Here is a 22,940-nt window from a genome sequence, read left to right on the forward strand (position 1 = left end):
TTTGTGTTTATTTGATTCCTATTCAAGAGAATTACTTTATATATAGTCAATATAGGCACAGAGTTAAATTTTTTAACATTTTCTAATGGTGGTGTGCCTCGTGATTTTTTTCATGAAACAAGTGTGCCTTTGCCCAAAAAAGGTTGAAAAACACTGCTTTATACAGTAGGTTACCTTTGAGACCCTCATTCTAAATATTGTATACATTACTGGAAGCCACAATGCCAGACACAGGAGAACAGGGGCAAAAATGGGTTATATACAAGTAAAAAAAAAAGTTATCTGCAAAGAATGCATTAGCATTTCTGTAGCAAATCCCCTGCATGATCTCTGTGATGGATGCATCTTGTTGATTCCAAGTCACTGGCAGGCTTGTTGCATGCATGTGGGGACTGTTTGTTATGATACTACACACAGCACCATGAAATCAACAATGGGCAGCTGTGTTTTCTGGCTTCTGACCCAACCAGATAATTAGTAACAGACTGTCCTCTAACTCCTAGAGGTGTTTGACCAAACCATGAACCTAGATCATTTTTCTCTTGCGAAAGTTTTCCAAATCTAGCACAAGGGACACCGAATGATTACTCAAATGTTATTTTTCTCCAGTTTCAGACAAGTGTGAAGTTTTAGAAAAAAAAGCAGATCATTTGCCATGTGTATTTTTATTATAGCAGATATAAAGGCAAGCTTAATGAGGGAGTATAACAGTGTTGGAAAGTTACCTTAATATATGAATAAGACTGTCCTTTCTATAGACAAAAAACTCTGAATACTTACACCCACATGTACTGCATAGAAATGTTTGTGGGTACTTCATATATAAGGATACCACAACTTACCTGATAAGGCTGCTGGCTGGCTATTTAGTCAAGTTACAATTTCTTACAGTTAAATGTTATTTTTATTTGTATAACACAGCCATTTTACAAAGATTTACGGATAATCTATTCATTCACATTAATTCCTGCCCCAATGAAAGGCACACAAATATGATTTCCTTGCACAGGTAGTACTTGAACCCCAAATTCCAGGGGGACAAGGCAGAAATGCTAAACCCTGTGCCACAATGCTGCATAGGAATGTGTAAGATAGGTAGATAGGTTTTTTTTTTTTTAAAGCAGCACAGTGGCACAGTGGTTAACTCTGCTGCATGTTAGTACTTGGGTCCTAGGGCACTATCTGCAAGGAGCTTGCAATGCTCTCCCTGTGCTTGCATGGCTTTCCTCCCATACTTCAAAAACATACAGGGAGATTAATTAGATCTTATATTGCAGGGACTGATCTGAATGATGTATAATATAATCTGTGTAAAGCCATGTGGAATAGGAGCTATAAAATAATAGTGTATTTCTCCTAAGAATACTTTGATTATTTTTAGAACATTTACAGCCTCACCATTATTGATGAGTTGGCTACTTAATTATTCTCTTATTCTACTTTTTTTGTCAAGGGTTTTGTTATTTATGTTATTTTACTTGCAAAGTGGCATTATTAATTAAAGTTTTCCATGTGGTAACATTTGGAGTTTGAATTTCCATATAAATTTGATTGGCTTCCAATAATGTAGAACAGGTTTATCACACTTTTTCCATTTCCATTGGCCATGTGTTCATCAGGGGGTCCCAGCAAACACACTTCTGGAGTTGGGAAAAGAAGGAAAGAGAATTGGGGAATATCATCAATCTTCATAGTTTTAGAAATCTTATTTCTTGTTTTCTTAGCATAGCATTGAAGGGTCCAAATTGTTATCTATCTTAATACCAAACATAATTCATTCACTCATCTTTAGGGTACACAGGCAATTCTCCTGGCATTGGCCTGTTTTTTTTGCAGCTGTTTGGAAGCCACCTCTCCTATTCTCTGATGTTGGAATATTTGTGCAAGGAAAGTAGAGCAAGACAATTGATAGAAGAATGCCAAGTAACGCTTCTTTGTATGAGGGTTGTGTTTATGAAGTTCTCATTTTCATGAGATGTATAGCCATGATTTCCATTTTTATAACCATGGCATTGTTTTCTGTCTTGAGCTGTTTCCGTCGATAAGTCTCACATTAGTTTCCCAAATTCCGTTCTGTTAAAGTAAAATCAACGATTGTATCTATGTCGGAATTATGACTACAAGCTGGTTTGCTTGCAGGTTTTGCTCTATAGCAGGCTGCCTTGCCTACAGACATTTTATTTTAATATGGAAAGATACCATAAGCTGCCAGGAAATGCAGTTTGAACCAGACCCATCACAGACTGTGTAAGAGCCTCTCTCCCAGCACCAGTTTAGACAATGTCTTGTGATGCTTATAGGGAACTAGATGCGCTGACAGTGACTGGTATACTCCATTGGCTCTGCCTTCTCAACCGTAATGCACAAGATTGGCTGTGCTAGCCTGCTTCTGGATGTAATGAAAATTCAGTAATTTCATGCACTTGCAGGTTGTACAGTGACATCCAAGGGTTTTATCTTTATTTCATTATTAAAGTACTTTGGCAGCCATGCTGCAATCTGGACCCATACCTAATGACTTCATAGAAAGGATGATCGATTTCATTTCTTTTATTGTTGAGCTCAGTATCTTGGATGAGTTAGCAGAGTATGAGAGCCAGATCTAAGCAAGTGCCCAACCACTTATGTTTAGCCCACTGAATACTGGAGAAGATATCTTAAAGGAGAAGGAAAGATAAAAACTAAGAAAGCTTTATCAGAAAGGTCTATGTAAATACAGCCATAAGCACTTACAGAAATGCTTAATTCCTGTGCCAGAGTCTGCGCTGCTCTCTCCCCTCTCCTGCTCCCCCCTCCCATAAGAATGCTTAGAACTCCCTCCCCCCTTAGGAATGTGTGATCTGAGCTATACAGCAGGACGCTATCTCATAGTCTTACAAACTGAGCATGTACAGGGGTATTGGTCTTGGTGCAGGAGTGAGGCATTATATGAATTTTGTTTACAGAGCTCAGCTTTTTTTGAGAGAACTGAAGGTATGCCTGTAGCTTGAGATTAACTCTTTACTAGCCTTTCCATCTCCTTTAAGCATCGCTTTTATGTACTGCCTGACGCTTGTGCAGCTGCAGAGAGGTGAGGAACACAGCTACTAAGCATTAGCACACATCCACTTCCTATCAGAATTCTGATATATTACCTGTGGAGCATTCAGGTGGCACTGCTGTTGGCAAAAACTGGGATTTGCAGTTTAGTAACAGGTTCAGTGCCACAGTTTGCCACCACCTGTTTGGGCGGCACTATCATTGATTTAGGTAAGCATAGAAGTGTTACATAGGGAATTATGTACCAGTTGTAAAATACAGGAATATTAGAAGTTAGCCATGAACATATAAGGCACAAAGCTTACAAGGCAAGTGCTTTTGTATACAGTAGGTAATGGTACTCCAAGCTGGATTCTAATATCCTCATAAAGTGTGTGGGTTGCATACTATTTCTTATAATAAAGAAGCTTTATTGAGCCACGTAGTTCAGAAAACTTCACTGATTGCAATTTGTAACTGAAGACAGAGCTACTTTGTATCACTTTATGAAAAACATATTTTACAAATTGTTCATGGGTCTTGTGTATATATTATATATTTTAAGGCTAGTGCAACACTGGTCTGATTCTTGGCCTGTGGATAAGTGCTTTTAAAATGCTTTTTCGGGCTAATACTTAATATACTGCATGTACCTGTGCCAGGGCGGAAGCAATGCCTCCTGGTGCAGGCACAACTATCTGGTTTTTACTGTCGGATTTTTACAGCTGTCAGGTTTTTAAAGCATGGAGTAGATTCTCAGCATGTGCTTATCCGCAGGCTGAGAATCTTCCCCATGTGGCAGTAGCCTAAGGGCAAGGGCACACGGTGCATATATCTGCTTTTCTCAGCCCTTCTCTGCCCTTACCCTAAAGGGCACTGGGGTGGCTGAACTCTAAAGCATGGGAGACTGACTGGACATGAAGAGTAAAGGTGGCCATACACGAGGCGATTTCGCTCGTTGTGCGATGAACGATTATATCGACAAACGATCGTATGGCGATCGAGTTCCCATACGATATGCCATCCACGGGCAACGATAATTCGGGAAAGATTTTGTCGCATCATTATCGTAAAATACCTACGATCGTACATCTACGTACGATCGATGTCGTTGCTGGCAATCGTGACATGCGCAGAGAACAATCGTTGAAAGACAAATGTCTGACACTCACACCAACTGGCAGATTTTATCGTTAAACGACCAAAATTTTTAAACCTGGCCGATCGATTTTGGGGACGATAATGTCTGCTCGTTTAGTGGGCCGACGATCGTTTGTACACCACCAACTATACGATAACTTAACGATAGCATCGGATCGTTCGGGAATCGGTCGTTTGTAAGTAAAAAATCGGTCCGTGTATGGCCACCTTAAGTGGGCAAACAAGAATAATGAGTGAGAGAAGCCACCAGATAAGATAAAAGCGAGACAACATTATGTTTAATGTGATGAGCATGTTTTAAATGACATGGGCAGCATGGTAACTGCCTTGCAGCAGTGGGGTCCTGAGTACAATCCCAGCCAGGGCACTATCTGCAAGGAGTTTGTATGTTCTCCCCCTGTCTGCATGGGTTTGCTCCGGGGACTCTGGTTTTCTCCCACATTCCAAAAACAAACAGGCTTCTGACTAAAGTGACCAAAAAGTGCATGAATGTGCTTAGATTTGTAAGCTTGGCTGTGGCAAGGACTGATGTGAATGATGTATAATTTTACAGTGCTGCGCTACATAAAGAGGAAATAACAATAAGGAGCCAGTGTTTATGGTACCAGTTTGCCAGGGACCCAACTGGTGTGACCTGTTATGATTTATACTGTCAAATCAGTAATTTGGGTTTGCATGGGATTACTATTTTGCCTTCATGAAACAAGAACTCTCTTATTTAGTCAGTTTTAATATGTGGTATATTCTCCCTTTTTTGTAAACCTCTGCATAAAGTGTAATGCGAATAATAAATGGAACATGAACCACGCATACAGTATTTACATCTAGCCTTGAGTGTCTATACACAGGAACATGTTTGTATTGCAACATGAATCATTTATATGACTGGTTTGGTGTTTAATCACATCAACAGTGGGAATATAGGTCTCAGGTAGGTGATGATACTGATTATAATCAGTGTTAATTTCAATGCTATTTCTTTTCTGTAGACCCTGAAACGTCAGAGTTATTTAGCCTTGCTGTTTTTCAACAGCATTCTTGCTCATGGAGATCTAAGGAATAATAAACTCAATCAGCTGGCTGTTAACCTATGGAATTTGGCTCAAAGGCATGGCTTTGCAGACACCAAAACTATGGTAAGGAACAGGCCTGGAATGCCAACCCATGGATTCTAGGGGGCTGCTGTATGATGCAAAAAAAGTCACTATTTATTGGGCTGGTGGGGGATGTATGGGCCTCTGTGTACAGGTATGGGATCTGTTATCTGGAAACCCGATATCCAGAAAGCTCCAAATTATGGAAAGCCTGTCTCCCATAGACTCCATTTTATAATTATATAATTAATCCTTACTGGGTTCAAAATAATCCTGTTAAGTTTAATGTTTTATTGATTTTTTTAATAGACTTAAGGTATGAAGATCCAAATTATGGAAAGACCCCCCGAGCATTCTGGATAATGGGTCCTATACCTGTACTAGAAATGCCAGGTTCTATTTTGAATCCCGGTTCAGACCTATTTAGGAATTAAATGGTAAAAAAAGGAAGCCATGTGATTTGATAGCCACATATGCCAACCCCAGTATTAATGAGGTAAGCAGTTGATATAATTACAGCCACTTGATAACTGCTAAAAGTCTAAACTCATGTCCCATCTGAGCCTCCATACACATTAAAGCTATAGGTGGTGTTCCTGACTGGGAGAAAATATCCATGTGTGGTTGTTCCTCACAGAAAAGTGATTTCTAACTATTACCATGTTCTTTGCACACAATATTCTGGGGCGCAGTGTTCATGAGGTCACACACACTTGTTTAGGTTGCAGCTATTTGCAAAACTGGAGATGGTATGGTTTAGCCTAGTATGGCAATGACCCCAGAATATTAATAATTGCAGGGAGAATAAAAATAAATGTGACAGAACCAACTTTTTATGAATGATCAAGTCAAGTAGAGGATTGGGGGAGAGAACAGCCTTACCATTCCTTTTCCTTTGATTGCACTTGTAAAAAAGGATTTATATATAATTGGAGTTATTATGCTCCCGCACACAGTGTACATTTAGTTCTAATGCCATGAGTGTTTTTTCAGTGAGTTTGGGCTTTTAATCCCTCAGGCATTAGAGAGATCTTTGCAAAGGTCTTTCTTACTAAGAACCCCGGTAACCTTTTATTTTGACAGGAGCTGCAATATATTTCTTTAGAAGGAGAAATGTAAAAGTTCAGTACTAATGTCCGATAAATAGATAACATTCTGTACATTGGAATTCTGATACATATTTTTGAGCTAAAATTACATCATATTGAATTGTGCTTGGAGACAATGTAGTATGATCAGATAGATACTAGGTAGCCGATATATTAAGCTGTGTAACAAACAGTGACAGAATTCGCCACACATTGGATGACTTTGCTGTGTTAAAAAAGGCGTAATTTTAAGTGTTTTTTTTCTTCCGCTGTAAAATAATGGTGTTAAATCTGGCATTCGGACAGCAAATTTCACCGTTTATTTTACACAGTTTTTTTTAGCAATTTCGTTTTACACAGTATGATAAATAGGCCCCTAGAACTTTAGGTTCTGTACTTTTAATATTCATTTGATTCCTAATGTAGTGACACAGATTGGAGTAAATGTCGTTGTTATACTTTATTATTCCTTTTCTCTTACATTTTTCTTGTATAACAGGTGAAGACCTTAGAATACATCAAGAAAAAAAGCAAAGAGTCTGAATGGAGTCATTTCAGTGACCTTGCAGCAAGACTACCTTTACAATCCAGAACCTAGAAGAGAGAAAGCTGTTTCCAGTTACGTGTGTCCTCAACTTAAAAAAGTTTCAAAATCTCATTTGACGTGAGGGTTTTGGGAGATCTAGCTCATGGCCTGAAAGCTGTGTAGCTAGGTGTAAGGCGTTACAGTGTTCAGTTAGCTTTGTGAGATTGTATATATCAAAGGTTTGGCATCCAACAACAGTCACAGTATGTGACTTTCAGAATAGAATTTAGGAAAATAAATGTTATAATAATACACAAAGGAGGTGTTTAAACAAGAGGTGCCTGACTCAGTTACCTGTGTGGAAGACACATAGGGTTATTAGACATCGCGGTGACTAATCGAGTCAACTTTCCCACCATAGGGTACTGTATAACTCACTGTGACTAATCGCACGTGGTTTTTGCTGCGTGGATTAGTCGCTGTGCGTGTCTTCGCCCCTTAGTCGGTTTTTAAATTAAATAAAACTACGCTATACTGTCTCTATGCACAGTACTAGGGCCCAGTGGAGATAAAAATAAAGCATTCAGGCTTCTGTGGCCTGAGTACAGCTAGTTTAGCACAGTTATTTACAAACCTTTCCTGTTTAGTGTGTATATAAACATTGGCCCCACTGATCTCAGGCTGAGTTCCAATTTGTAATTGGTCTAAAGTGCATTTGGGTTTGCTATTTCATCCCTTTTCAACTGGACACATCTATATGTTTAATGGAAGAGTAACACCAAAAAAAAAAGTGTTTATAGTAATTAAAAGCACTGGTAAAACTGATATGATTTCTTCAGAAACACTACTGTTGTGTATCTAAACAAGCGATTGTGTAGCAGTGGAGGCAAAAGAAATAGGGCTAAATGACACTGGTTAAATAGCATGTGACAGATAAGCTTTGTAAAATATAATGGTGTTCCACAAAGTTTATCTGCTACCTGATATGTAACCTACGCCTTTTCCCATTTAGATTGCTGCCACCATGGCTACACAGCAGCTTATTTATATAACTATAATACTGTTTCTGAAGGAAATAAACCCATTTTAGATGTGAAGAGCAACAGTAACTTATATAGTTTAATTACTTGAAAACACTTCTGTTTTTTGGTGTTACAGTTCCTTTAATGCTTGTTAGCAATTAATATAGATGCATGCTGCACTAGAATTAGGGCCTATGTGTCTATTTGTTTAGACACTTTGTCTTAAGCATAAGGATTTGCTCTGCCATTATGAGAAGATCATGTACAAAAGAAAACTTGTTAGAAGACTGCATCTCCAGTATCAAGAAAGAGGTCTCGTGAACTGTGATGCTTAGTGACTTTTACTCTTAACTTTCAGGGCTGTCACCCATAGAAGATACATGTTATCTTCTGTTACATGTATTCAGTTTCAAAGGGGTGAGGTGGAAAAGCTAACTGTATTGTCCACTGGCATTGCATTTCTTTAAAACTATCCCAACTAATGTGTTACTCTTCTGTTGTTAACATGCAGTCCACAGATAACACTTCCTTGAAATTCATATTGCAGCAATATTTATTTGAGACCCAGTTTATATTTAATAGTACGATGTATGAAAACTTGAACAACTCAACAATTTAAAGCGCCTTAGCAACGCTCCAGCAGTCTTGGCTCATCATACTAAGTCATGTTAACTGATATGGAGGAACAAGTCCCTCGTGTTTGTATGTGGTAATACTGTAGTCACATGCAATGGACTACATGAGCTCAGTATAAATAGAAATGCATATCTAGCCTTAACACACTGAATTAGTTAATATGAAATATAATATAGAAATGCTAAATCAGTAGCCACACCCGATCGGCTTAATTGGTAACTTCTTCAAATCTAAATAACTGCTCTGTGAGGTTTTATATCACTGGAGCTCTACATACCCATAAATTGCCCTTGCAACCAAGTAAGCAGCACAGATTTAGTTATAGAGGGGTCCCTGATATATAAATAAAAAAGAAGTTAGTTGGCTGTCTGGAAAGGCCCAAGCTATAGGGCTGGAGCTACCAAGATGCAATCTCATCCAATGTGCTTTCATTGTACTGTGGTCCTATACTGTCCCGTTTCTCTGTAGTTTGACTACAATGACTAGAAAGTCCCACAGCAATTATGAGCTGGGGTGATTGCTAGGGCTTTGTTGGTGGGAGTTACAGCAAAAAACTTTCAACTTGCTGCGATAAGGCAAATGGTTAAGATGATACTGGAATGGATGTATGAGAGAGGCTTTATCAGGAGGTGGATTAGCTTGACCATAAATATATGACACAATTGGCTTTACATTCAAAACAGATGAGCAAATTTTAATCAGCTGAATGATGACATAATAAACCTTTGCCTAACAAAATATAAAAACATTTGGAGCCCAACCAGTTTGGGGGGGTGCTGTTTAGCAGCATTCGGAGTAATGAAAGTAGCCTACTTCTACGTCCTTTGCTTGGAACCACCAGTTTTCAGGGCTGCGATCCCCTGAACTTGGCTTGTGTCACTATGGAACACTAGAAGTTAGGGTGCTTCTTGCTTCTTTTAGCCTGTCTTCAAAAACACACCCCTTACATTAGAGTGACCCCTAACTGCAGTCCCTGGTAGTATAATAGGTTATGCTAGCAAAATGTTCTGAATTCTGTGAATGTGTAACAGCTTCATAGTGAAGATGTTTTACCATCTATGTAAAATAAAATGTGATTATAATGTGTTATTTTAATGGGGCTACACTAATCATGATACAATATAAAAATCTATGTATTTTTGTATTAAGTGCCATTATCTTCAGCAGCAGAATAGAATACAGAATCCTACTCTGTTATGCCTTTACCGGTCTAAAACTAAGGGTGAAGACATATGGGGTGATTAGTCGCTGCAGCTAATCGCAGTATTTTAACCACCATAGGCTATTGTACAAGTTGTGGTGACTATTCACCCTGTGTGTCTTTGTCATAATGTGTGCTTAAGTTGGTCTTACTTCATTTCAGTATTTACCGTAATTAATGTACATTTCCACAACAGATACACACTATAAATGAAGGGCACTTTTCTGTGTTTTCCATAGCATATTATGTTGGACCTAAAAAAAAAAAAAAATCTTTAAAGCACTTTTACATCTCTTTAGCCAGCTGTATCAAGTATTTCACATGTGGTTGGATTTTTGTGTATATTAATAAAAAAAAACAGTTTATGTAAACTGTGTTATTTTATCACAAACTGACATTAAGTGTGAGAAATCAGTCAATGACAAGTCAGCTTCCATAATCCTGCACACATACATACCAGAAGATCATCTTCAAATATTTGCTATTGTGTTATCTCCCCAAAAAACCATCATACCCCCAAATTATGGCAGTATTCTGTTACTGAAAAACCTTCTATGAAAAAAATACTTAAGTCAATTCCCTTTAAAGTGCTGCACAAGTTTCACTGCAAATACTGTATGTTGTGTCCTCTACACATAATGGCAGTTCAAGGACCAGTTTAAATATTTTTTAAATCTAAAAATGTTATAGTAGTTGATTAGGTACATACAAATAAACAATTTCTTTGCAACAAATGTCCGATTTTGTATAGTTTTGTCTACAGATTGGTCAGCCTTTTGTGGCATTAGCCTTATGTAGATACGTGCTTTTTGCCCTGTTGAACTGTAATAGTGTTTCTAAAGCAAAACCCTATTTTTTGTGCAAGGTACAGTATAGTTCAATGCATATAAAATACTTCTTGAGTTGTCCATTCATTGTTTATGGCCTGAAAACGCAGTTCATGCCTTATCCCCCCCAATCTGGCTTTTCCCCCAATACAGAAAGGTTCTTCCTTGATAATTTCATTTAATTATTATTATGACTCATAAGCAGTTCCACTGTTGCTACTTAATGCAGGAGCCTGTTAGGAAAGATGAGGCAGAAGGGCTAAAGATATAAGATTTCTGAGTCCTGCCAACTGATGCAGGTTAGAGAGAGGGAGCAAAATGAACTAGAAAGCTTCAGCTTTGAATCTGAAGGGGATTCGGTGAGTATGTGGGGTCTAGGAACTATGAATTTAGGCAGATCAGAGGCTGGGTGGATTGGAGGTGGGCACAGGTGGAAACCCTAGTGGGTACAGAAATTCATATTGATCATTTATGTCCTGTATCCAACGTATTATCCAGAATTACTGATTTAATTGTAGAGATAGAGGTATACACTTAACGCCATACAACCCAACATACAGACAAGACCCATTATGTTTTCCAATATACCTAAAAACACAAGGGAAACATAATTGTCAGATATTTTCTACTTATATCAACAAAAAAACCCACATTTTTTTGGTTTTCACATTTTTATGGCCTGTTGGACAGCAGAATACATGTTCATGGAGTTCAAAATGAGTAGATGGTTTTTGTAACTGAATTTTAGTATTGATAAACATTTTTAAATTTCATTATAATAACTCCTTCTGACCTACCTAGTAACTGCAATGGCTCCAAAGGCATGTCTATATGCAATGATAACTCCTATTGCTAGGTGGTGAATTTTAGCAGTGCCCCTATTGTTTTCCTTGCTGGCAGACAATAATATGATATATGAAGTTCACAGGTTCTATTATAATAAAACAACTTACAAAAAGTGTAGTAGAGAGAGACCTGCATTGGGGTAACACAATGATCAAAGATGCATTAATCAAACTTTATGGACTTAGAGGCAGTTTTGTCAATGAAGAATATTTTCTTTTTGGCAGTCTCAAATCCCAAGCCTATGCCTCTGTTCTGCTTCCAGCAAAGGGCTTTGTCAAATTCTGCCTGCAGATTCCTCTGTAATGATTGCTCCTCGGTCTTGGCCAGAGCCATGTTTGCTTTTGACTGGCTTGGGCTCAGTGCAACGGCACTTTGGTTTCCTTTCTTAAAGCCTCCCATCAGTCTAAAGAACTTTGCTTGTTGGTCTGAGGTTTGAAATGAAGCTGTGTCCCACTGTCCAAATCTGGTACCCTGTAAGGTACAAGTGCAATAAGAATGCAGTAAGTACACACGCAATTGACATGGATAAAGGGTACATTCTGTTTCCAGTGTGTATTTTAAGGTCCATAATATGGCATTAACCTGGAGCAAAGCATCCACCATATACAGTTAGGTCCATAAATATTTGGACAGAAAAAACATTTTCCTAATTTTTGTACATTGTACAATTTCTGTACATTACAACAATGAATTTTACATGAAACAACTCAGATGCAGTTAAAGCTGTGTTTTTAACACAATCCCTTAATTTCAAGGGCTCAAAAGTTGGGCATTGGACAATTGAATCAAAGTCTATTTCATGGGCAGGTGTTGGCAAGTCAGTCGTTATGTCATTATCAATTAAGGAGATAACAGGCCTGGAGTTGATTTGATGTGTGGTGCTTGCATGTGGAAGATTTTGCTGTGGACTACATGCGTTCAAAGGAGCTCTCCATGCAGGTGAAAACAGAAAAAACCCAATTGCTACAATATAAGGAGTGGCAAAATCTACAGTTTGGTACATCCTGAGAAAGAACGCAAGCACTGGTGAACTTAGCAACGTGGATGATCGTAGAATCATTTCCATGGTGAAGAGAAACCCCCTCACAACAGCAAACCAAGTGAACAACACTCTCCAGGGGGTCGGCGTATCGATATCCAGGTCTACCATAAAGAGAAGACTGCCTGAAAGTAAATACAGAGGGTGCACTGTAAGGTGCAAGCCTCTTATAAGCCTCAGGAATAGAAAGGCTAGATTGGACTTTTAGAACATCTAAAAAAAACCCAGCATGGTTCTGGAAAAATATTCTTTGGACAGATGAAACCAAGATCAACCTATACCAGAATGTAGCAAGAAAAAAGTATGGAGAAGGCATGGAACAGCTCATTATCGAAACCATACCACATCATCTGTAAAACACAGCGGAGGCAGTGTGATGGCTTGGGTTTACATGGCTGCCAGTGGCACGGGGACTAGTGTTTATTGATGATGTGACACTGACAATGACCCAAAACACACAGCCAAAGCAACCCAGAAGTTTATTAAAGCAAAGAAGAGGAAAATTCTTGAATGGCCAAGTCAGTCAATTGAACATGCATTTCACTTGTTGAAGACTAAACTTTGTAAAGAAAGGCCCACAAACAAACAGCAACTGAAAGCCACTGCAGTAAAGGCCTGGCAGAGCATGAGTTCAAGACTTCAGGCTGTCATTGCCAGCAAAGGGTTTTAAACCAACATTTTATTTCCATTTATTCAATATGTCCAATTACTTTTGAGCCCCTGAAATGAAGGGATTGTGTTAAAAATGCTTTAGTTGCCTCACATTTTTTTGCAATCATTTTGTTCACCCCACTGAATTAAAGCTGAAAGTCTGCACTTCATCTGCATCTGGGTTGTTTCATTTAAAATTCATTGTGGTAATGTACAGAACCAAAATTAGAAGAAAATCTCTGTCCAAATATTTAAGGACCTAACTGTATATGTCTAGCTTACAAAACCGGCACATATTATGAAGGGTTTTTTTTGTTTACTCTTTCAATATTTACCAGGTGTGTAAAGAGTTAATTTTACATGTAATTCCCATAACTGATGATTTTCTAAAACTGTTAGCTCAATAGGGATTGCATAGCTCCGGGGTCTGGAGACTGTATGTTGTATTCTTCCAGATGCTTTTGGCATTCATGTTAACTGTCATTTTTATTACATAATTTTTGTAATACATGCTGGGCTGCTATCCAATGTGCATAAAGGAAAAACAAAACCAATCCCCAAATTATTATAGACACTGACAAAGCACTCTCACAGTATGGCACACATTTGGGTTTATTTACTGATACTAGGCACCAGTGAGGTAATACAGTGCAACAAATGTTAGCTTTTATCTGTACACTGCAGGTGCAGTTATGAAAGATAATGGTTTTTAAGGGTTACTGCACTGGGGCAAATAAACCTGTCTTAGTAAATATTACCCAATGTGCCTTTCATAAGCATCTTTGGAACTACATGGGTTCAGCACAAGTGGGTTAATTAACACCAACATTCAAGACATAATAGGGCTCATTAAGGTGCAAAAGGGTGCCTACACAGGAGCAAATAAAATCCAGCATAAGATGCTAAGAACAGCTCACACTGGCAGAAGGGAGACCTGCCCTCAATCTGTCAATGGAAAGAAAGGTTTAATCGCTGGGGAGTGCCAATTATTAGGCACCCCTCCCCCACTCACCTGATACCCCAGACCGGTGCTTCTGTTTCATTAGAAAACTGCACTTGCCCAGGGCACTTGTAGCTGTACTACTACTTTCTTCAAAATCATGGGGTCCACAGTAGTGAAAAGCTGGGTTTTTGTTTCTTATGTTAAAGTTTGGCTTTTAATTGTACTGCGCGCATGTACCTGCACGAAGAAAGGGAAAGCAGGCAGAGGATCGCCTCTTGCAAGTACCCCGGGGCCAGTACAGTTTTTTGATAACAGGAGCACCGGCCCGGGTATCAGGTAAGTGATTATTATCAGTGGGGGTGCCTTTAAGTACAGGCTGCCCAGTATCTTCCAATTCCTTGCACACCCCAGCTTAATGACAATATGGGGTATATCAGAGATTGAAGCCCACTTTACTTCCCCTTTGTACACAGGCAGTTAATTGTAGGAAGGGCTGCACAAAGTAAGAACCACCTTTTTGCACTGAGAGCTTAAAGGAGGTTATGTAATAAAAGGCACTTAAATTTGCCCAGGAGCAGTAACCAATAGCAACCAATCAGCAGGTAGAATTCACTGTTTAAGAGCAAACATCTTATTGGTCGCTAAGGGTTACTATGACTCGGAAAACTTATTGCCTTTTACTGTATTACATATGGGGGAAAGAGATTTGCCTTAGAGCACATGTGCAAAATCAAACTAAGTCACTGTTTGGCAGGCAAAGTCTTAGCTTCAGTTATCCATAGAAGCAAACTACAGTTATGGTAGTTAATACTAATACAGGTATGGGACCTATTATTCAGAATGCTCAGGACCTGGAGTTTTCCGGATTAGGAGTCTTACCATAATTTGGGTCTCCATATATTAAGTCTGCTAGAAATAATTTAAACATTAAAAAAACCTAATAGGATTGCTTTGGCTCCAATAAAAATTATATCTGAGTTGGGATCAAGTTCAAAGTACTGTTTTATTACTACAGAGAAAAAGGAAACCTTAATCAAAATGTTTAATTGTTTTATTAAAATTGAATCTATGGGAGATGGATAATGGATCCCATACCTGTATTATTCTCTAAAACGTACTCTGATTTGTAATAGCTGATGGCAAGATGAAGAAGCTGCATTATAATTCTACATTTTAGGGTTGTTGGTTAGTATCGATGGGTTTTAGAGAGCTGGAAAGAAACGGAAGTGTATACACATGGCAAGAAGGTGTAGCGTGTGTAATTACAACTACCAACATAATTATCCTCTGACTCCATTGCTTGCATGAACCCATGGTTACGCGTGTCCTTTGGCTGCTACCAGTGAAAGCTGGCTCAGCACGTAACTTTCTACTGTTTTCAGATACATTATTAACTCAATACTACACATAATTACAACTTTTCAGTTTGCCTTTCTTCAGAATTACGGCGGGCAATTACTCTCAGCGCAAACACAGCAGTTCTTCCTAAAGCCTACATAATTACCTTGCCTAGCTTCATTCTGCAGTCGCCTAATAATCAGGTTCAACTCAAGCTCAAATTGCTCAAACTATCTGGCAAGCCGCCCCAACGCAAAGCTTTTTGGTGCCAAAAAAGAAATTTACATTTTCAATGACAGTAAGAAGACAAGCGGAAGATCAATTTACTTCTTCATTAACATTCAAATTGCTTTCTTTTTGAGTTTAAATACAAATTGCCAAAGTGCTGATATTCAATATAGAGGCAATGAAGCTCCTTGTCTGATTAGATCCTGCAATTAAACTGCATTCAGTGCCTGAAAGGTAGGAGAGCTATGTGTTTAGGTGTTGCAGGGTTAAATTCAGTGCACAGAGTCAGCTCTTTCAGTGTAATCCAGTATATACTACTCATTCAGTTAGAAACTAATATGTATTGCAGAGTTAGCGGCTTGTAAAATACACATGCAGGTGTTTGCTACAAAGGGGCATGAACTCCCACAAATGTTTTATAACTGTTTTCCAAAATATTTTATACTGTTGGCCAGTTATCAGCTCTTTCCATGTTTTAGGGTTATATTATATTATTACAATATGATGTCATACAAACAGATCTACAGTAATCTTGGGCATGCTGGGGGCCATAAAAATCCGTTGAAGGGCCACATCTGACCCACAGGCCTCCAAATAGACAGACTTGTTCTATAAAAACAAGCCATATCCTAATTACTAAAGACTTGGGTACCCAGGTGTCATTACAGGTATCTTCTTTATTACACATATTACATACTGCCATTATAATTATTTGTATTAGAAGAAGAATGATTATATATTGGCCATGCAGGGAAGAAAACAACAGAGGCAGAAAATGATGGTTGGTTAGGAATATATAAGTACAGGTGTGCTTTTACACTGAAAGGCTCTATTACAAAGTGTAGGGGAAAAAGGTAGAATAACTGCCATAGAGGAGACATTTCAATTGTAAAAGTGGTTGTTATCGAATCTGTCTTGCCCCTTGTAACTATATTGTCTAACTCTTCAATTAGACAATATGGATGATGTACCTCTCTGTAAGGCACAATGTAATAGGTAATAAAACATCCATTCATATTTTCACTTCAGAATACACAGCTGCTAAGAATATGTACTCTTCCCCAACAAAGATATCAAATGACATGGTAGATATTTGATTATAAGCACTGCATGCAAATTTAGCAATGCCAATAATCATGGACACAGATTTATATAGTTCACCCACTCAATATGATCATATTTCTCTCCCTACTCTATGACATCACCTGTACCATAAGCCCACAATGACATCACTTCCCTGGGGAAGAAGCAGTTAAGCAGAATGTGTTTAAAAAGAAGCATATGCAAGTATTTTACTCGGTGTAAAATAATTGCAGTTCTACATGTTTGTTTTCAGGTGACAAATTCCATTATCAAAGTATCACTAAAAACCCAGAGAATACTGTTATATTTTCCAGGGCATAGATCTTCAACCTATAGTATTACAACTACACTAGCTTGTTGCTGCCCCCAAGTAACAATATACTTTTATATTCCACCCCCCCCCCCCCCCCCCCACGAAATCATTACAATTGTTCTGCTGCAGTGCTACAATCATAATGGACACTGCCATGCCAATGAACAGCATATGAAGAACTGGCAGGGGTTTCAGCCATAAAGTACAGCAGCATTCTTACATAAATCATTAGGAATACAACCTTAGTGTTCCCAGGTCCACTGGCATTCTTTTCTTCTACAGATGTTTCTGGTACCTTTAAAAAAGAAATTATATATCATTTTAGCTCTAGACATTCAGTAATTTACTGAAGCAGCAATACAGTTTCGCACAGAAAATACATTATATAGCTACTTGGGCAGAGCGTGCTACACACCTAGTTCCGTGGCTACATATCAGAAAACAAAATAAATGTTATTAGATACACAAGCAGAGGACTTACATGTGCTGGTGGCAGTAGTTTTCTATTTATAACCAATCCTGGTGAACTGTATAGTACATCTGGTTGGCATGTGGTTTAGGGCACAGTTTTTGTATACTCTGTTATACCAACATCCTTTGTAAAATTAACACTAGGTTTCGTGGCTGTATGGAAGGCATGTTCTGTAGTAGAAGGAAATCCATCTGGCCCACCACAGTACCTGACTTTACATGGTCACAAATTATGGGAAGGCCTTCTTTTATTTTTAGCATGAATTTTATGGTGTACTTTTAATTTCTAAATTACACTGTTTACATTGAAAATTATTCACTCTACCATTTACAGGTTTATTCTTAAACCTACAAATGTATTTTTAGCTGTAATATTGGTGTGTAGGTTCCATCTCAGTGCATTGTGCCAGAGTCTGAGCTTTCAGAAGGAACCAGCACTACACATCAGAACTGCTTTCAGGTAACCTATTGTTTCTCCTACTCCCATGTAAGTGGAGAAGTCATGACTTGGCTGAGCCACATTTGGATTGTTACTATTCTGATATCCACCACTAGGTGGGGCATGGGAGCATTTTTAGCAACACAGTTGCTATCTTGTTACCTTCCCATTGTTCTGCTAACCGGCTGCTGGGGGGAAAAGGGAGGGGGGTGATATCATTCCAACTTGCAGGTCAGCAGTAAAGTGTGACTGAAGTTTATCAGAACACAATTCACTTGGCTAAGGGCATCTGGGAAACTAAGAATATGTCTAGCCCAATATGAAATTTCAAAATTAAATATCAAAAATCTGGTCACTCTTTTAAAAAAGAGATTTTAGTGCATGACTCAGCTGGAGAAGCTCTATTTACTGATGCATTTTGAAAAAAAACATGTTTTCCTTTGACAGTATTCCTTTAATAAACAATTTCCATATACTCTTTACTAATAAAGCAGTATCCTTGTACAAAAAACAAACAAACAAACAATATATTACGTTTAAGTCATTTTTTAGTAGATGTATGGTATGGTGAATCCAAATGAAGGAAACTTATTTAATATTAATAAAACTGCAGGTCCTGAGGATTCCAGATAACAGGTCCCACACTTGTAAGTACATTTTACCATGGTCCAAGGCTTTGGTACTTGGGCAGTTGGACCACCACTCTGCTCAGTTGTAAATTGAGATGTCAAGATTAAAAATTGCCTGTCTGCTCTGCTTGTGGCATATGCTGGTTATTATAGAAAGCCTCCAGTCAAAAAACAACAATAAGAGAAACAGCTGACTGAAACTTATAGCATAGTTTCCTCCATGAGATTGATGTAGCAATAAGTGCTAACACCCTGACAGAAACTCTTATATAATCTGTTCAGCACCATGTTCCCTGCAGTCACTGCTGCTGAACAGATTATATAATACTGATTGTCTACATACTGACAAGAGATCTTCTGCAATTAAATAGAGATAATGCCATTCTCTTCAAACAGATAAGTGATTGCTTTCTGAACATGGTAACTGAACATTGAAAAAGTTGTCTTGTGACATTAGAGCAGTATATCCTAGTGATGTGTGGGCTGGGCCGATACCTGCGGGTCGGTTTGTGCCGACCTCGGCACATCACTTGTAGGCTGCGGGAGGGTTCAGCTCTCCCCACTTGCGACCTAACACTGTTGGCCTTCATTTTCCGCCTTCTGAGTTTGTAGGTGTGCGCACCCTGCAGGTGGAGTAGGGTTTGGGTTGAGAGTGGGTGGTTAGGGTCAGGTGTGGGATGACTTTTTCTCAACCCGCACATATCTAGTATATGCATGTAGGCACACATACTTATTAAGCAAAATACCAATACTGAGTATAAGTAGCCAGATATCTAGAATCAGTAATGAATGGTCCCCCAAAACATAATTACTTACTGAACAGCCAACCCCAGGAATTCAAGGCTTATTTGGTGGCAAGAGGCAAAAACAAAATATATATGTTAAAAGCTTTAGTACACTTGGCATGACAGAGTCTAGCATGTGTAAAAAAATCTGTCACTGTGACAAATGCTAGTGAGAATCTCCATTGGTTGGTTATATATGATAACTAAAAATCCCTACAGTCTTGTAGGCAATTAAAGGAAAAGTAACACTAAAATAGTAAAAAAAAATATTCTAACCTGCTCCAATAATTGCCCTATCCTTCCCAGCGTCTATTATTCTGAATTCTTTATTAGAAAATACCTTGTAAAACCTTGCATCTGGTCACTTCAAATACAGCGATCCAAAGAGATGCAGAATTCACTATGTGATGATCGACATCTCTTCCTAGCCTTGGCTTTGGACTTCTGGAGTCGGGCTAGGAGGAGATGTCAATTGTCGCATAGAGGATTCTGCATTTTTTGGATCGCAGTATCGCCGTATTTGAAATGACCGGATGCAACATTTTACAAGGTATTTTCCTGCGAGTGCTGCCATGAGTGAGCTCATGCACAGTACAGAACTTCTTTACTAATTTCTTTACATGCACCTAGCTTCAATAGACAAAGGGGATGCTTAATGACAACATCAGGCAATCCAGGCAAATGCGGGATAAGGAAGAATTATGAACGTAACCACCTTACACTGATGCATTCTTTTGCACAAACTTCACCAACAGCATTTGAATATATGCCGTCCTGACAAACAATCAGGCACATTTTGTTCTGCTTGCAATGAGAGGAAGAAGCATGTGAAGGTGATATAGTGAAAGAGGAACACATCCGTGTGTCATATGACAAGCACTTGTCTGTTTATGCAATGCCCCAATTCCTGTTTTTCTAATTTGCTTACCTTCTCCTTAGATATTTTTGCCTTCTTTATTTTTTTTGACTGTGCAAAATCATTTGCAACTTCTGATTCCCCTAGTTTCCTGATCTTCCTTTTTTTAGGAACTTCAGCTTCATTCTCTTCTATTGTGGTGGTCTGATCCCCTGGAACAGTAACATCAGCCACCCCTTTCTTTTTCTTCTTTTGTTTGGACATTTCCATATGTTCATTGCTGCAGGTGGCTGTGGTTAGACTGTCACTCATCTCTTCTACGCATTTCCTTTTCTTTTTGGAACCAGTACGTTTGGATCCACTGTCTATTTTGTTCCCATTGGGATCTTTGTCAGAATCAGCTTCTTCCATCTCTGGGGAAACTTCACAATCATCTTCAACAGATGAGACTTTTACTTTTTTCTTTATATTTCTATTTGGAGGCTGACAATCAGCCTCAATGTTGTTATTTTGAGTCATTTGGACTTCATTTTGTTTTTCATAGTTATACAAAACTTTCTTTTTCTTCCTTTTCTTTTTGGACAGATCGGTATCAGAGTTTCCACCAGCAAGCTCTTTCTCCTCAGTGTCCTTTTTTTTCTTAATTTCTTTTTTCTTCAGCTTGACATGTTCATTTGTTTCAGCAGCTGCTTCTGCATTCTCACTTATTAAAGACTTATTTTTCCTTTTGCTAAATTTTTGGGAGGTCTCTGGCTCTTTTTCAGTCTCTGGCTCTTTATTGCTGCTATGAAAATTTGCACTTTCTGCATTGGTAGTATAATCTTTCCTTTTTTTCTTCTTTCTTTTCTGTTTTTTAGTACCTTCTAGCACTTCACTGTCTCGATTGACAACAGTCCCTGTCATATTAAAACTGCTAGAAAGTTCTGTTTCTGTCTCAGGGACAGAATTAATAATCTTTTCCTTCTTTTCTACCATATTAGGCGCATCATTAACACAACTTACAGGGTCTGACAACTTATCACTGCCATTCAGTTCCGTTATTTCTGTATCAGAAGAATGCTCTTTATTCTTCTTTCTTTTCTTTATCTTGCCAGTTAGTTTCCTCTCTGTCACAGCCTGACCGGCCAGAATGTCTGTGTCTCCCTGCACTTCTGTCTGTTCTGTCATCTCAGGACTAACTTTTTTTCTCTTCTTTTTAGAAATAGTTTCTTCTGCATAAGCTGAAATGCCACCTTCATCTTGTGCATTTTTACTTTGGTTGCCTTTTACTTTTGCATTATCTTGCATTTCTTTTGCTGTTTCATCATCTGTCTCCAAATCTGGTAACTTTGCTTTCTTTTTCTTCTTTTTTTCCTTGGACTTACTGTGATTTGCAGTTTTGTCAGTATCAACTGCCACCATGCTACAAAAAAATATAACATGATAAGAATTAAACTGGACATACCACTATAAGAGCAGCTCTTTTGTGAGGCTGCCATACAAGCAGAATTTTACCCAAGTTGGGCACCAATAGGCTGGACCAAGCCAGGATAAACTGATTGTTTGGTCCCCAGGCTAATGATCATATCAAAATGGGGTACCTAGACCCACTGAGAGAAAACTACATCAACATGGCAATGCAGTCCTTTTCCATCAGGGTTTTTGAACCATGCACATCCACATTTATTTTCAAGTAAAGATGTTGTGCAAAATGTTTTATTTTAATAAAGGAAATTCAGCAAATTACTTGCAATTAAGAAATCTTGCAAAATGTATAATGTTATGCATTTGTGTATAGTCTATCTTTATAGAGTATCGTAAGCTGGCCATCAATGTACTGATAAAATCAAGTTTTGGTCTGGGTAATTTAGGGAGACAATCCCAACTGGTCCCTCTGTAGGTTGAATGTCAATTTGTTGATCAGACATGTTCGAAAAGAAGACGTGCTGCAGCTTAGGTTGCCACATTACCTGGTATTAAGTCCACATACCACATGGCTAGGGTTGCCACCTGGCCGGTATATTACCAGAGGGGCCGTTAAAAAGAATACCTGATGCCAAAGTTATTAATAGGGTAAAAAGATTAAAATACAGGAAGGCCGGAATTTTTTTCAGAAAAGGTGGCAACCCTACACATGGCTAACTAGAAACTATTTTAGATGCAGGCTGTATGGCTGTCTTTACACCACTGTAGTCTGCAAAATTGCTAACTAGCCATGCAAAATGTGTATTTAAATTATGGCTGGTATTAAAGGAATCTCTGGGGGTTGTTAGGCACCCCTAGTGATTATAATGGCATACCCCAGCATGACATGAATCCATTTATTTGTGATTTGGTTATATAAAAAGGATAGTCCACTTGTGCCTTGTAGAGCTATCGCTCGACTACAACTCCCATACTCATAGTTCAACTGCTGGAGACCCACACTTTTATGCATAGCAGGATACAAAGCTGTGAATTACATGCTAAAATGCCTCCAGCGCTGCTGTTTGCTATACTAGTAATCCCACAGTGCCAGAGTTCTTTAGTTAGCATGCCTTGCAGTGATTCCGCCCTTGTTTCACTATTAGGCAGCTGAGAGCTTGGCCAGCAAAGTAATTTATCACAGACTCCTAATTCCTTATGTGGTTACGGATCTTATAATATATACACTATAATTATATTCCTAAGTACGTACCTTTCTAATGTCAGTGGCTGTTTAGGGTCACTCCACGTGTTTCAGCCTTACCCGGAAGTAGCGCACACACAGAGCTTACACTCCCGTGGC

The 22,940-nt window shown here is 38.5% G+C and overlaps 3 protein-coding genes across 3 annotated transcripts in view; 2 read left to right on the top strand and 1 right to left on the bottom strand.

Moving 5' to 3' along the window:
- Positions 1-10,480, top strand: part of vps35l (VPS35 endosomal protein sorting factor like) — a 49,647-nt gene extending 39,167 nt beyond the window's left edge. Inside the window, exons 30-31 of the mRNA XM_012970827.3 lie at positions 5,169-5,315; positions 6,861-10,480. Coding sequence (XP_012826281.1) covers positions 5,169-5,315; positions 6,861-6,959 — 246 coding nt within the window. The 3' untranslated portion in view covers positions 6,960-10,480. The remainder of the gene's footprint in view (positions 1-5,168; positions 5,316-6,860) is intronic.
- A 132-nt stretch (positions 10,481-10,612) lies between these two features.
- knop1 (lysine-rich nucleolar protein 1) lies at positions 10,613-22,940 on the bottom strand. The gene is made up of 4 exons (XM_002932214.5): positions 22,851-22,940; positions 20,267-21,596; positions 17,256-17,309; positions 10,613-11,890 (listed from the first exon to the last, which is right to left on the bottom strand). The coding sequence occupies exons 2-4, from the start codon at positions 21,593-21,595 to the stop codon at positions 11,582-11,584; spliced, it is 1,692 nt and encodes a 563-aa protein (XP_002932260.1). The 5' UTR covers position 21,596; positions 22,851-22,940; the 3' UTR covers positions 10,613-11,581.
- Positions 14,176-22,940, top strand: part of iqck (IQ motif containing K) — a 74,646-nt gene continuing 65,881 nt past the window's right edge. Inside the window, exon 1 of the mRNA XM_031893712.1 lies at positions 14,176-14,388. The gene's annotated coding sequence lies outside the window, so the exon portion shown is untranslated. The remainder of the gene's footprint in view (positions 14,389-22,940) is intronic.

Source organism: Xenopus tropicalis, chromosome 9 (genome assembly GCF_000004195.4).
Source record: "Xenopus tropicalis strain Nigerian chromosome 9, UCB_Xtro_10.0, whole genome shotgun sequence".
In the NCBI taxonomy this organism is placed as follows: Eukaryota; Metazoa; Chordata; class Amphibia; order Anura; family Pipidae; genus Xenopus; species Xenopus tropicalis.